At 41.5% G+C, this 16,087-nt stretch overlaps 2 protein-coding genes across 2 annotated transcripts in view; both read right to left on the bottom strand.

Moving 5' to 3' along the window:
- Window positions 1–1,128, bottom strand: part of LOC306918894 (ribonuclease inhibitor-like) — a gene marked incomplete at both ends in the record, with an annotated part of 35,907 nt that extends 34,779 nt beyond the window's left edge. Inside the window, one exon of the mRNA XM_079531738.1 lies at window positions 1,016–1,128. Within this exon, the coding sequence (XP_079387864.1) occupies window positions 1,016–1,128 (113 nt within the window). The remainder of the gene's footprint in view (window positions 1–1,015) is intronic.
- A 247-nt stretch (window positions 1,129–1,375) lies between these two features.
- Window positions 1,376–14,053, bottom strand: LOC306918895 (protein NLRC3-like). The gene is made up of 7 exons (XM_079531739.1): window positions 12,333–14,053; window positions 11,527–11,691; window positions 7,210–7,338; window positions 6,210–6,259; window positions 2,794–3,355; window positions 2,001–2,040; window positions 1,376–1,480 (listed from the first exon to the last, which is right to left on the bottom strand). Exons 1-7 carry the CDS (start codon window positions 13,958–13,960, stop codon window positions 1,427–1,429), a joined length of 2,628 nt encoding a protein of 875 aa, XP_079387865.1. The 5' UTR covers window positions 13,961–14,053; the 3' UTR covers window positions 1,376–1,426.
- Between the last annotated feature and the right edge of the window lie 2,034 nt (window positions 14,054–16,087).

Raw genomic sequence — 16,087 nt, 5'->3', positions numbered from 1 at the left:
CTATCTATCTGGGTCTGTGTGCCCCACACAAGCCGAGAGGCTGGTGGGGTGATCAGCTCTCCATGAAGGAGAGCTGAGCTGTACTTTGTCTTTGCAATAAACCTGGACTCCGAAACCTTCATTCATCTGTCTGCCTCCGCGTTTATCCTGAGTACTTTTGCCTAAGTATTAGAGGTTTGTTCATGGGCTTTATAGAGAGAAAAGCAGTCTCTCTTTGTAGTATTTATACTTCACTTACTTTAGAACTTCCAGTCTACAGTGTGGGCTCTTCAGTGAAGCACAGAGCAGCTCCACTAGTCCTGAGTCCTGCAGGTCGTTTTCACTGAGGTCCAATTCTCTCAAATGGGAAGGATTAGAGCTGAGAGCTGAAGACACAACTTCAACCTCTGTTTTACTGAGTTTACAGCCAGCAAGTCTGTAAATGCAGATTAAATAAGAGATTATAAATACAAATTATACCTAGTTCACTGTCATGGAAGTTAACTGAAAACAAATTGATGTAGTTATAAAAAAAAAAAATACCAATCTAGATTGTAGATTGTTTAGAGGAGCAGAGTTAAAAACATTCACTTTGAAAGAATATATATTCAAAGATTTGCGCCACATTTTTACGATTTTTCAAAAATAGCAGTCCTACAAGCGAACTTTCACAGATTGAGCTTGTAGATCTTCTATTTTTCAATAGCTAAATTATAACATAGTGTTTAAAACACCAAAATGGGTTCCCGCCCAAAATAAAAATGGGTTAAAAAACAAACATATTTTTTTTCTTTTGTAACTGAATAGCTGGAAAATGGAAATTTTGAGTTTACATACACAGTGCATGCATCAACTCTCCTTAATGATTATATCTGGGTTTCAGTATTTATTTATGATGTATGTTTTCTATTATTAAAGGACAACTTTAGTAAAAGATGAGTCTGGCCACGAAAGATCACAGGATCTACTGAATGTGAAGGGGGTGACAAACTAGATCCTGTGGGCCAGATGTCATTTCAATGTGTTAACTACTAACCGAGCCTTTCTGCAGTTCCTCACAGCTGGGACCAGTCTCCTTCGCCCCTCCCCTGATGTGTTGTATTTGTCCAGGTCCAACTCCTCCAGAACCTCCTCTGACATCTGCAGCATGACGGCCAGAGCTGAACACTGGGTCTCAGACCTACAAGCGAGAAGCATTGTGAAGCATAGTGATTGGTTGACTAGGATAACTCCCCTTTAGTGATTGGTTGACTAGGATAACTCACCTGTAGTGATTGGTTGACTAGGATAACTCACCTGTACTGATTGGTTGACTAGGATAACTCACCTGCAGTGATTGGTTGACTAGGATAACTCACCTGTACTGATTGGTTGACTAGGATAACTCACCTGCGGTGATTGGTTGACTAGGATAACTCACCTGTACTGATTGGTCGACTAGGATAACTCACCTGTACTGATTGGTCGACTGCTCTGTGTGCACACTGGGTTCAAAAGGGCTCTGAAAGACACAACAAAGCAGACAGGAAACGATCAGTGTCTTTCCTGGTGTTCAGTCAGTGTGATTATTGTGCAGAGCAGAGGGTTCTGTACTCACTATGTCCACTAGAGGGTTCTGTACTCACTATGTCCACTAGAGGGTTCTGTACTCACTATGTCCACTAGAGGGTTCTGTACTCACTATGTCCACTAGAGGGTTCTGTACTCACTATGTCCACTAGAGGGTTCTGTACTCACTATGTCCACTAGAGGGTTCTGTATGTACTCACTATGTCCACTAGAGGGTTCTGTACTCACTATGTCCACTAGAGGGTTCTGTACTCACTATGTCCACTAGAGGGTTCTGTACTCACTATGTCCACTAGAGGGTTCTGTACTCACTATGTCCACTAGAGGGTTCTGTACTCACTATGTCCACTAGAGGGTTCTGTACTCACTATGTCCACTAGAGGGTTCTGTACTCACTATGTACACTAGAGGGTTCTGTACTCACTATGTCCACTAGAGGGTTCTGTACTCACTATGTCCATGTTGGAATGATGGAGCTCATCAGAGTGGAGTCTAGAGACACACACACACACACACACACACACACACACACACACACACACACACACACACACACACACACACACACACACACACACACACACACACACACACACACAATCAATAATAGATTCCAATGTTAACTTTGAGTGACATGATGCTAAACAGGTGTGTGTGTGTGTGTGTGTGTGTGTGTGTGTGTGTGTGTGTGTGTGTGTCCCGTTCAAATATGATTATTTTGGGGGTCCTCAGTTTAAATATGATTATTATGGGGGTCCTCCGTTCAAATATGATTATTATGGGGGGTCCCCAGTTCAAATATGATTATTTTGGGGGGTCCCCAGTTCAAATATGATTATTTTGGGGGTCCCCAGTTCAAATGTGATTATTTCGGGGGTCCTCAGTTCAAATTTAATTATTTTGGGGGTCCTCAGTTCAAATATGATTATTTTGGGGGTCCTCAGTTCAAATATGATTATTTCGGGGGTCCTCAGTTCAAATAAAATCACACTGTGTGGAGACTTTAAGACATTCTGCCCCCTGGTGGAGACTTTAAGACATTCTGCCCCCTGGTGGAGACTTTAAGACATTCTGCCCCCTGGTGGTTGGACTCTAACACTTCACCCGACAGTGACAATCTTGTATTGAGTCTTAATTTAGTCGACTAAGACTAGACTAAGACTAAATAATGTACAAATGTGTGTGTGTGTGTGTGTGTGTGTGTGTGTGTGTGTGTGTGTGTGTGTGTGTGTCCATTGTACTTACTGCTCACACAGACACACTGAGGAGGAGTAGGAGGAGGAGCCTAACCAGAACCCAGCATAGAGAGGTCCAGTGGGCGTGGTCTGGAAGGTGTACAGGTGTCTCAGTGAGTCAGAGCACACTGTGTAGAAGGACAGAGTCCCAGCGGGACGGTCCACATACACTGATACTCTGTTGGAGCCTGTAGAGGCTCTGACAGGGAGGACAGTCTGCTGTCCGTTGTGTCTGACAGAGTACCTGAAACCATAATCACCATCACAGAGCAGACTCCAGGACTTCTCATTCCATCCAAACCAACCGTCATCACCAGCTCCTTTCCTGCTGTTTGTTCCGTCAGCCACTGCTATATGAACCGTTCCACTGCACTCTACCTCCCAGGAACAGCGTCCAGTCACACTCTGTGAACTCAGGACCTGTTCCCAGTAATCAAACCTGTCTGGATGATCAGGAGGACGCTGACCCCCTGACCTCTGTGACCCCCGTGTGACTGTGACCTTCCTGTTGTCCTCAGACAGAGAGAGGTCACAGTGTGCTGTGTTTGTGTCCAGTGTGAGACGCTGGAAATCTGATGAGAAAACAACACAGTAAACATTAAATACATCATTCACTGACTGACACTAGCATAGACACACACACACACACACACACACACACACACACACACACACACACACACACACACACACACACACACACACACACACACACACACACACACACACACACACACACACACAGATCTACAAACTCACTGCAGTGTTAATTTTGACAACAGTTTTAGTCCTATTTTAGTAATTTGTACATTTAGTCTAATCTTAGTCGACTAAATTAAGACTCAAATAATCATATTTGAACTGAGGACCCTCAAAATAATCATATTTGAACTGAGGACCCCCAAAATAATCCAGTTTGAACTGAGGACCCCTAAAATAATCATATTTGAACTGAGGACCCCCAAAATAATCATATTTGAACTGAGGACCCCTAAAATAATCATATTTGAACTGAGGACCCCCAAAATAATCCAGTTTGAACTGGGGGCCCCTAAAATAATCATATTTGAACTGAGGACCCCCAAAATAATCATATTTGAACTGATGACCCCCAAAATAATCCAGTTTGAACTGGGGACCCCTAAAATAATCATATTTGAACTGAGGACCCTCAAAATAATCATATTTGAACTGATGACCCCCAAAATAATCCAGTTTGAACTGGGGACCCCTAAAATAATCATATTTGAACTGATGACCCCCAAAATAATCCAGTTTGAACTGGGGACCCCAACATTGACAAGCACTTGGAATTGTAGGCATTGAATTTAGTTTGAGGCATTGTGAGCTTGTAAATCTGCTATTTTCACAATATTTTCCACTTTCTTACACTATTTGACATTTTTGGCCAATTTGGCCATCTGGGGACCCCCCACAATCATCATGGGGACCCCCACAATCATCATGGGGACCCCCACAATCATCTGGGGACCCCCACAATCATCTGGGGACCCCCCCACAATCATCTGGGGACCCCCCACAATCATCTGTGGACCCCCCCACAATCATCTGGGAACCCCCCCACAATCATCTACTTTTGGTACTTTAAGTACATAATTGATACCAATAAATACTGTACTTTTACTGAAGTAAATGTTGAATTCCAGACTTGTACTGTAACAGTATTTCTATATTGCAGTACAAGTTGTCAACGTGGTGAGACTCGACGCCTTGAAATCTCAGATCTGTAGTTTTATGAGCGGTGCCTCCTCTCCATTACACAGCTATGTACCTGTCTGTCTCTCTGTGTACCTGTCTGTCTCTCTGTGTACCTGTCTGTCTCTCTGTGTCTGTCTCTGTGTACCTGTCTGTCTCTCTGTGTACCTGTCTGTCTCTCTGTGTACCTGTCTGTCTCTCTGTGTACCTGTCTGTCTCTCTGTGTCTGTCTCTCTGTGTCTGTCTCTGTGTACCTGTCTGTCTCTCTGTGTACCTGTCTGTCTCTCTGTGTCTGTCTCTCTGTGTCTGTCTCTGTGTACCTGTCTGTCTCTCTGTGTACCTGTCTGTCTCTATGTGAACCTGTCTGTCTCTCTGTGTACCTGTATGTCTCTGTGTACCTGTCTGTCTCTCTGTGTACCTGTCTGTCTATCTGTGTACGTGTCTGTCTCTGTGTACCTGTCTGTCTCTATGTGAACCTGTCTGTCTCTCTGTGTACCTGTCTGTCTCTCTGTGTACCTGTCTGTCTCTCTGTGTACGTGTCTGTCTCTGTGTACCTGTCTGTCTCTATGTGAACATGTCTGTCTCTCTGTGTACCTGTATGTCTCTATGTGAACCTGTCTGTCTCTCTGTGTACCTGTATGTCTCTGTGTACCTGTCTGTCTCTATGTGAACCTGTCTGTCTCTCTGTGTACCTGTCTGTCTCTCTGTGTACCTGTCTGTCTCTATGTGAACCTGTCTGTCTCTCTGCGTACCTGTCTGTCTCTATGTGAACCTGTCTGTCTCTCTGCGTACCTGTCTGTCTCTATGTGTACCTGTCTGTCTCTATGTGAACCTGTCTGTCTCTCTGTGTACCTGTATGTCTCTGTGTACCTGTCTGTCTCTATGTGAACCTGTCTGTCTCTCTGTGTACCTGTCTGTCTATCTGTGTACGTGTCTCTGTCCGAGCACGGAAAGTTGCAACACGGTAACTGGGCCGGCCCCCTGAGCGCGTTCCTGGGGGTCTGGGTGTTCTGGGGACCCCCCGGGGACCGCCGCGCTGTAACACACGGTAACTATTTTTTCCCCCAAAATATTCAAAGTACAGCATAGAGCACAGTACCCTACAATACAGTACAGAGCACAGTGCAGTACAACAATAAATGTATAGTTGCACCGCTCAGTTCACACACGTGTGATTTATATTTCCGGTTGTCTTGTATGGTGTTAAATGGAGCGTGGAACGATGCCAATGATCGACACGGGAGATCACTTGTGACTTTCAAACCAAAACGAGATCCACCTGTGATCTGCACACATCACGGCATCATATATATTCATCATATATTACCTTGTATTTCTATTAACTATTCAATTAATTTGAACATGTATATATTTACAATAATCATGAAGAATTTATAGATTTAACATTTGTAAAACATTAAAATATTGGTAGGGTAGGGTAGGCCTACTACTGGCCAATCTTTCATGCATCGCATGTCAGAACTGAACTTATGCCAATATAGACGAAATGTTGTTTACGACCAGGTTAGTGAATGAGGCCCATTGTTTCTGTCAAACCACATGACCTCATCTTGATGGTGTTAAGGACCAGGCCAAGAGCAGAGAGTAGAGAGCACAAGAGTTTTCAGGACAACATCAACCAAATGTACAAGTTTACAACAGTGTATAAATGTTAATGTGTGATATTGACACAAACAGACAGATACTCACGTTTTGAAATGTGTGTAGAATTAAACCAATCTTCTCCTCCATGTTTCACTCTGTAGGAAGTAGAACAACAATGCATCAATGTCTAATTGTCTAACACAACGTCTCCACTAGCTGACACTACAGTGTTTCACTCTGTAGGAAGTAGAACAACAATGCATCAATGTCTAACTGACTATGAAAACCCCCCTCAGACTCCATCTTAGCCCGTAGCCCCTCCCCTAGCCTCCAGTGCCGTCTCCAGGCACTAATCAGCAGGGGGCATACTTTTTTCCAAAGGGGGCATTTATTTTTCAACAGCCCCCCCCCCCCCCCCTCCTATGTATAACAAATAGTCGCCTATTAACAAAGTGATGCTTGAAAAAGGCTACAATAAGCAGCACCAACAACAAACAAAGAAATACTAATATGTTGAGCATTATAATGTCTTCTGCATGCATATATTACCTTTCTATTTCTTCCTTTCTATTAACTATTCAATTAATTTGAACATGTATATATTTACAATAATCATGAAGAATGTATAGATTTAACATTGGTAAAACATTAAAATATTGGTAGGGTAGGGTAGGCCTACTACTGGCCAATCTGGACTGGAGGGGCACAAAATCAGATTTGGGGGGGCAATGCCCCCCAATGCCCCCCTGTAGAGATGGCACTGCTAGCCTCGACGACCTTACATGCGTATGCAATGGCCAAATTATGTAATTTAGATAGCATTATGTAGACGTAGCACTCTATAGTGTATATGTATAGTTTAATTGTACAGATATTCTACTGTTAGATTCTTAGCTTACTTATGACTATTTATATGTGTTTGATGTGTTTCCATGCGTTCTTGCTTCATTGTGACAGATGTTCATTGTTTACGTCTGCTATCCTAGAGTTTATTCGAGGCACTGCATTGTTCTCTCTGCATGCTTTGTGACGTCGTGTCAGAGTGAATACACTGTTAAGGGAAACACTGCACTGTCCAACATGGACACAGCCCAAGTCTACTCACTTGCAGTTCTCCAGGACTGAATCATTCACCACGTTGAGGCTCAGGTCCAACTCTCTTAGGGAGGGATTAGAGTTTACAGCTGAGGCCAGAGCTTCACAGCATCTCTCTGACAGGCCGCAGTGAGCCAGTCTGAAACACCAGATGGAAACATACATGAATAAATGAATTAATAAATAACACATTTAAATATGCATTATTCCTGGATTTAGAACCTGCTTCCAGCATCTATTAAAGGACTCTCTTGTCCCACTTAGGGTGCCTTCACACCTGGATGCTTTAGTTCAATTAAAACAAACCCTGGCCCCCAAAATAATTATATGTAAACTGTGGACCCCCAACATAATCATATTTGAACTGGGGACCCCCCAAAATAATCATATTTGAACTGGGGACCCCCCAACATAAACATATTTGAACTGGGGACCCCCCAACATAATCATATTTGAACTGGGGACCCCCAACATAATCATATTTGAACTGGGGACCCCCCAACATAATCATATTTGAACTGGGGACCCCCCAAAATAATCATATTTGAACTGGGGACCCCCCAACATAAACATATTTGAACTGGGGACCCCCCAACATAATCATATTTGAACTGGGGACCCCCAACATAATCATATTTGAACTGGGGACCCCCCAAAATAATAATATTTGAACTGGGGACCCCCCCACCCTTAGAAGCACTTGGAATTGTAGCCATTACATTAATGTGAAAATATTACCAAATTACAAGCTCACAACGCCTCACGGCGAGCTTGCAGATCTGCTATTTTCACAATGTTTGCCTCTTTCTTCTGTAATATTAATATGAATTATTATAATATTATTAAGAAGATTGATAACTGTGGCGTAGCTACAACGGGTCGCACGTCGAAAAAAGTAGCCAAGTGTGGTTTATCTTAAAAGAACACTTTGTCCTGACCCAACCCTTTGGTGTGGTTTGGGCTTTAGAAATGTGCAGATAGTCTGTATAACTGTAACTTATACTGTATCTTATACTGTTGGTTTGTCTACTATTCAGTGAGAAAACAATGCTGCACTTTAAGCTAATCCTCTGGGGACCCCCTTGGGGGTCCAGACCCTCAGTTTGAGAACCACAGACCTACACTAATATAATGATAATTGATTGGTACAGTAGGTAGATGCAGACTATTGATTATGTATTCATGCGTACCACAGTAAAGATCGATAACTGTGGCGCAGCTACAAGGGATTGAACGTCGAAATTAGCCGATCTACAAGCTCACAAGTGTTGCGTCCTCGACGCGCTGCGATTCAATTCAGTTCAATGTTACTAAAGTGTCAACTCACAACAAGTTGTCTCAAGACACTTTACATGTAGAGCAGAGAAGCAACATAGATCCCACCCTGAGCATTAAGACATTTGGAGACAGTGAGCTTGTAGATCAGCTATTTTCGGTGCACAACCATCTATGTCAAAGTAGCCTGTACATTTGCCTTAAAGGGATATTACACGTTCAATATCAAGCTTATTAACCCTGAGGCCGATTCTACAAAATGTCTTCTAAATCTGAAAATGTCTGATGTAATAGACCCCCATCTGAAAACATGCCCCCCCCCCCCCCCCCCCCAGAAGCAAAGATTTGAGTTAAAAACGTTCGCTCTGAGAATATATATTCAAAGATTTGCACCACATGCCGCGCTATGTGCTTGTAGATCTGCTATTTTTCAATAGCTAAAGTATAACATAAATACCCATTTTGACCTGAGATCAGATTCTAAAATTGTCTTCTAAATCCAGACAGTTTTCTAAAAAAAAAGCTATGTGTCTATGCCAGTCGTTCTTGGATTTTTCAAAAATAGCAGACCTACAAGCTCATAGAGCTATGAGCTTGTAGATCTGCTATTTTTCAATAGATATATTATAACATAATGCTAACACCAAAAGGGGTTCCCGCCCAGAATGGGTTAAAACACCAAAATGGGTTCCCGCCAAGAATGGATTAATACATTCTCACCACAGCATTCATATTATATTCTCATCATAGAGCACCGAAGTCCTGACGTCACTGTCAGTAGAGGGCGTCAATCCACAGGTTCGTCTACTTTTTATTTGCATTGTAATCTCCATAGGAGGATTTTAGATCGCCTCATATAAGAACTGTGTTTGAAAAATAAACCGATCACCCCGGCCTTTTCACTCATATGGATATGAAGCATCGACTGAAGGTGGAAATGTACAAATATACCCAAAGAGTAACAAAAAAAGCGTTAGAAACGAGTGAAACAACCCAGAGACTACATTTCCGGTATAGGCGGGTGGCTGCATCTGCCCGTCGCACAACAGAAACTGAATGTTAATTACGTTTATTTTTATTTTATTGATATTTAATGTTTCGTGGTTAGTACAAGTCGAGTCACCACCACCTGAGCTTACGTCAACGAGGAATCTCAGGAACGCAATGTGTTGACAGCTGGGCGTGACGTATATTAGCAGTGACATTGCCTTCATATGTAGTTTCAAGGCTTTTGCGGCAACATTAATTCCATTTTCTCCAGAAACTGGCTGTATCAAATATGAATGGACATCATTAACGACGCACAGCCACTCCCCTGACAGAAAGGCTGGGGTGGTCGGTTTATTTTTCAAACACAGTTCTTATATGAAGCGACCTAAAATCGCCCTATGGGGATCTCAATGCAACTAAAAAAATACATGAACCTGTGTATTGGCACCCTCTACTGAAAGTGATGTCAGACTTTGGTGCTCTATACAGTACATAATAAAACAGAAGTGATCAAAATAAATGTGATAAATGTATCTTACTTTAGAACTTCCAGTCTACAGTGTGGGCTCTTCAGTGAAGCACAGAGCAGCTCCACTAGTCCTGAGTCCTGCAGGTCGTTTTCACTGAGGTCCAATTCTCTCAAATGGGAAGGATTAGAGCTGAGAGCTGAAGACACAGCATCAACACCTGTCTCACTGAGTTTACAGCCAGCAAGTCTGTAAATGCAGATTAAATAAGAGATTATAAAACAAATGATACCTAAATAATCATATCTGAACAGAGGACCACCTACCTGACAAGGACTTGGAATTGTAGGCATTACATTTAGTTTGACTCGGCTCCACAGATACATTTTGTGGAAAATAGCCAAACTACAAACTCACAAAGCCTTGCAGTGAGCTTGTAGTTCGGATATTTTCATTTTCACAATGTTTGCCTCTTTCTTCCGTAATATTTGACAATTTGGGTTTAAAAATGTTTTAAAAGTAATGTAATTGTACCTTGAATCCCAAACCACACCAAAGGGTCGGGACAAGGTTTATTTTTTTATTTTATTTTAGATCAACCACACCAATGTAACGATGAGTTTCATTGGTGTGGTTTAGCTTAAAACACATCTTGTCCCGACCCTTTGGTGTGGGTTGGGCTCTAGAAATGTGCAGATAGTCTGTAGGCCTATACTGTACACTGTATACTGTATACTGTAACTTATACTGTTGGTTTGTCTACTGTTCAGTGAGAAAACAATGCTGCACATTAAGCTAATCCTCTGGGGACCCCCTTGGGGGTCCAGACCCTCAGTTTGAGAACCACAGACCTAGACTAATAGAATGATAATTGATTGGTACAGTAGGTAGATGCAGACTATTGATTATGTATTCATGCGTACCACAGTAAAGATCGATAACTGTGGCGTAGCTACAAGGGATTGAACGTCGAAAATAGCCGATCTACAAGCTCACAAGTGTTGCGTCCTCGACGCGCTGCGATTCAATTCAGTTCAATGTTACTAAAGTGTCAACTCACAACAAGTTGTCTCAAGACACTTTACATGTAGAGCAGAGAAGCAACATAGATCCCTCCCTGAGCATTAAGACATTTGGAGACAGTGAGCTTGTAGATCAGCTATTTTTGGTGCGCAACCATCTATGTCAAAGTAGCCTGTACATTTGCCTTAAAGGGATATTACACGTTCAATATCAAGCTTATTAACCCTGAGGCGGATTCTACAAAATGTCTTCTAAATCTGAAAATGTCTGATGTAATAGGCCGCCGACCCCATCTGAAAACATTTTTTTCAAAAATAGCAGACCTACAAGCTCGTAGCGCGCCACTCGGTGGCACGCTATGAGCTTGTAGATCAGCTATTTTTCAATAGATATATTATAACATAATGCTAACAACAAAAGGGGTTCCCGCCCAGAATGGGTTAAAACACCAAAAGGGGTTCCCGCCAAGAATGGATTAATACATTCTCACCACAGCATTCATATTATATTCATATAATACAGTACATAATAAAACAGAAGTGATGAAAATAAATGTGGTAAATGTATCTTACTTTAGAACTTCCAGTCTACAGTGTGGGCTCTTCAGTGAAGCACAGAGTCCTGAGTCCTGCAGGTCGTTTTCACTGAGGTCCAATTCTCTCAAATGGGAAGGATTAGAGCTGAGAGCTGAAGACACAACTTCAACCTCTGTTTTACTGAGTTTACAGCCAGCAAGTCTGTAAATGCAGATTTAATAAGAGATTATAAATACAAATTATACCTAGTTCACTCTCATGGAAGTTAACTGAAAACAAATTGATAAAAAAATAAAATACCAATCTAGATGTAAAGAGTATTTAGAGGAGCATAGTGTGGGATAGACCAGGGGTTCTCAACCTGGGGGTCGCGACCCCTCAGGGGGTTATTAACCCATTCAGACCCGAGTTAAAAACATTCACTTTGAAAGAATATATATTCAATGATTTGCGCCACATTTTTACGATTTTTCAAAAATAGCAGACCTACAAGCGAGCTTTCACAGATTGAGCTTGTAGATCTGCTTTTTTTCAATACCTTAATTATAACATAGTGTTTAAAACACCAAAATGGGTTCCCGCCCAAAATAAAAATGGGTTAAAAACTGAATAGCTGGAAAATGGAAATTTTGAGTTTACATACACAGTGCATGCATCAACTCTCCTTAATGATTATATCTGGGTTTCAGTATTTATTTATGATGTATGTTCTCTATTATTAAAGGACAACTTTAGTAAAAGATGAGTCTGGCCACGAAAGATCACAGGATCTACTGAATGTGAAGGGGGTAACAAACTAGATCCTGTGGGCCAGATGTCATTTCAATGTGTTAACTACTAACCGAGCCTTTCTGCAGTTCCTCACAGCTGGGACCAGTCTCCTTCGCCCCTGCACTGATGTGTTGTATTTGTTCAGGTCCAACTCTTCCAGAACCTCCTCTGACATCTGCAGCATGACGGCCAGAGCTGAACACTGGGTCTCAGACAGTTTCTCTGTTCTGTTCTCTGACTTCAGGAACTGTTGGATCTCCTGATGTAATGAGTGGTCGTTCATCTCCATCAGACAGTGGAAGATGTTGATACATCTGTCAGGAGAGACATCATCACGAGTTAACATCTCCTTCAGGTTCTGGATGGCTTTCTGGATCTCCTCTGGACTGTTCTCTGTCTGACCCAGCAGGCCTCCTAACAGACTCTGGTTGGACTCCAGTGAGAGGCCATGAAGGAAGCGGACTAAGAGGTCCAGGTGGCCATTTTCACTCTTCAGGGATCTTTCCATAGCAGCTTTCAGGAAGTCGGAGAGGGTATTAGGGTTAGGGTTAGGGTATTTATCATCGTATGTATCATCCTCATCCTCATCCTCATCCTCATCCCACTCAGCCTCATCCTCCTTTTTCTGTGTGAAACAGTGGAACAGGTAGACTGCAGCCAGAAACTCCTGGATGCTCAGATGAACAAAGCTGTAGACCGTTTTCTGGAACAGCACACTCTCTGTTTTGAAGATCTGTGTGCACACTCCTGAGTACAGCGCGGCGTCTTTCACATCAAGACCACACTCTTCCAGGTCTTCTTGGTAGAACATGATGCTACTTTTCTTCAGGTGTTTAAATGCCAGCTTGCCCAGATTCAGAAGAACATCCCTGTCAGTCTTAGTGAGCTGCTGTTGAGTCCCCTTTACTTTGTAAGTCTCATCATACTTCTGCTTCTTCGTGTTTGTCTGAACCAACAGGAAATGGCAGCACATCTCAGTCAGGGTCTTGGGCAGCTGTCCTATCGTGGTGAGTGTCCTCAACATGTCCAGCAGAACGGTAGCAATGATCCAACAGAAGAGTGGGATGTAACACATGATGTGGAGGCTCCTCGATGTCTTCAAGTGTGAGAGGACTCTGTCGGCCAGCTTCTCTTCACTGAATCTCTTCCTGAAGTACTTCTCCTTCTGGGGGTCTGTGAACCCTCGCACTTCTGTCACCATGTCAACACATGCAGGAGGGATCCGATTGGCTGCTGCAGGTCTGGTGGTTATCCAGAGGAGGGCCGAGGGGAGCAGATTCCCCTTGATGAGGTTTGTCAACAGAGCATCCACCGATGATGTCACTGTGACATCAGAGATGATTTCATTTTTGTCGAAGTGCAACGGAGACCTGCTTTCATCGAGGCCATCAAAGATGAAGCAAACTTTCCAGGCAGCGAGCTGCTCTGCTGTGACCTTCTTTAACGTTGGGTGGAAATCATGGATCAGGTTGAGAAGACTGTACTGCTTATCTCTGACCAAGTTCAGCTCCCGGAATGAAAAGAGAACCAGGAGATCTATATCTTGATTCTCCAAACCTCTTGCCCAGTCCAGAGCAAACTTGCGCGCAGAGAATGTTTTTCCGATGCCAGCGATGCCATTGGTCAGAACTGTTCTGCCAGGGAACAGGATCTTAAGGATTTTACAGCAGTGGATTGGTTCGTCATGGAAGGTCTTCATGTTGGAAGTTCTCTCAAGCTGTATCACCTCATGTTGGCTATTAACCCCTTCACTCTGTCCCGCTGAGATGTAGAGCTCTGAGTAGGTGCTGGTGAGGGAGGTTCCAGACTCTTCCGTGAGGGAGGTTCCAGACTCTTCCGTCATGTTGTCTTTCACTTCATCAAGACTGTCCAGACTGACCTTATAATCGTTCAAATCATCCTGCAGACTGACGTCTGAAATGAGAAGAACATTTATGTTTAAAACATTCAGCTTAATTTATAACGTTACATATTTACAGCACACATTACTAATTAATTACCCCCAGAGAATATGCTTTTTGATAAGAATAAGAAACATTGCCAAAGGTAACAACACAAGATCAGCTGTTTTTGTCCAGCTGTTGAGTTGATAGATTAATTATTTGCACTTAGATATAATTGATACAGACAGATCATTTGAACATTTGTGACCAGATTTGACTGAGAGCCTGCCATCGAGCAGCCTCCAGCTTTTCACCAGAGGAGAAAAACTAATATTTTTGTTTAATCCAAAACTAGTTAATAGCACAGGCAGACTCTTCACATACTAGAGCATGTTTGAAATAAGTTTCAGAGCTGAAATTGACATGTAAATATGAAATAAATGCTTAGACATGTAGCTAGGTGTAATGTTAGAGTCCACAGCAGTGAAACTTTCAAGCCTGTTTTCTCAACTCGCTGTTTCTCTGCAAGACATTACTCTATAAGCCATATCTCCAAAACTGGTGGGTCAAACTGAACAACCAATATGTCAACTTGAAGCTGTGATTCCCTGCTTTTATATGACATGAACAAAACGAACATTACAAAAACGCCAATGGGCCCCAGTCAAATTTGGTCACATTTAGTCTGACTATGAATTTCCAATGAGTGCAGATTCTTACTTTGTCCAGGTGTGGTTTGACTGGGTGTCTTCAGTCCAGGTGTGGTTTGACTGGGTGTCTTCAGTCCAGGTGTGGTTTGACTGGGTGTCTTCAGTCCAGGTGTGGTTTGACTGGGTGTCGTCAGTCCAGGGTTCTGCTCAGTCTCACCACGCCTCTCTCTGTGGACATGATTACATATTTAGATCCACATTGGAGCCACCTGGTTCCTGTAGATCCCAAAATCCATCATTGATTGATTGATTAATTAATACATTTAGTTTGTATATGTGGCTAATAATATTAACCAGATAATGTCAGCTAAACAGTTTTTCTATCCCTAGGCTAGTTGTATAGTGTTATAGTGTATATTGTATAGTGTTATAGTGTATAGTGTTATAGTGTATATTGTATAGTGTTATAGTATATAGTGTATAGTGTTATAGTGTGTATTGTATAGTGTTATAGTGTATAGTGTATAGTGTTATAGTGTATATTGTATAGTGTTATAGTGTATAGTGTATAGTGTTATAGTGTATAGTGTTATAGTGTTATAGTGTTATAGTGTTATAGTGTATAGTGTTATAGTGTTATAGTGTTATAGTGTATAGTGTATAGTGTTATAGTGTATAGTGTTATAGTGTATAGTGTTATAGTGTATAGTGTTATAGTGTTATAGTGTATAGTGTTATAGTGTATAGTGTTATAGTGTTATAGTGTATAGTGTTATAGTGTTATAGTGTATAGTGTATATTGTATAGTGTTATAGTGTATAGTGTTATAGTGTATAGTGTTATAATGTATATTGTATAGTGTTATAGTGTATAGTGGTATAGTGTTATAGTGTTATAGTGTATAGTGTTATAGTGTATATTGTATAGTGTTATAGTGTATATTGTATAGTGTATAGTGTATATTGTATAGTGTTATAGTGTTATATTGTATAGTGTTATAGTGTATATTGTATAGTGTTATAGTGTATAGTGTATATTGTATAGTGTTATAGTGTATATTGTATAGTGTTATAGTGTATATTGTATAGTGTTATAGTGTATATTGTATAGTGTTATAGTGTATAGTGTTATAGTGTATATTGTATAGTGTATAGTGTATATTGTATAGTGTTATAGTGTTATATTGTATAGTGTTATAGTGTATATTGTATAGTGTATAGTGTATATTGTATAGTGTTATAGTGTATATTGTATAGTGTTATAGTGTATATTGTATAGTGTATAGTGTATATT

Source organism: Electrona antarctica (genome assembly GCF_951216825.1).
Source record: "Electrona antarctica genome assembly, contig: scaffold_264, whole genome shotgun sequence".
Classification (NCBI taxonomy): domain Eukaryota; kingdom Metazoa; phylum Chordata; class Actinopteri; order Myctophiformes; family Myctophidae; genus Electrona; species Electrona antarctica.
This window is presented reverse-complemented; position numbering and strand designations above follow the sequence as displayed.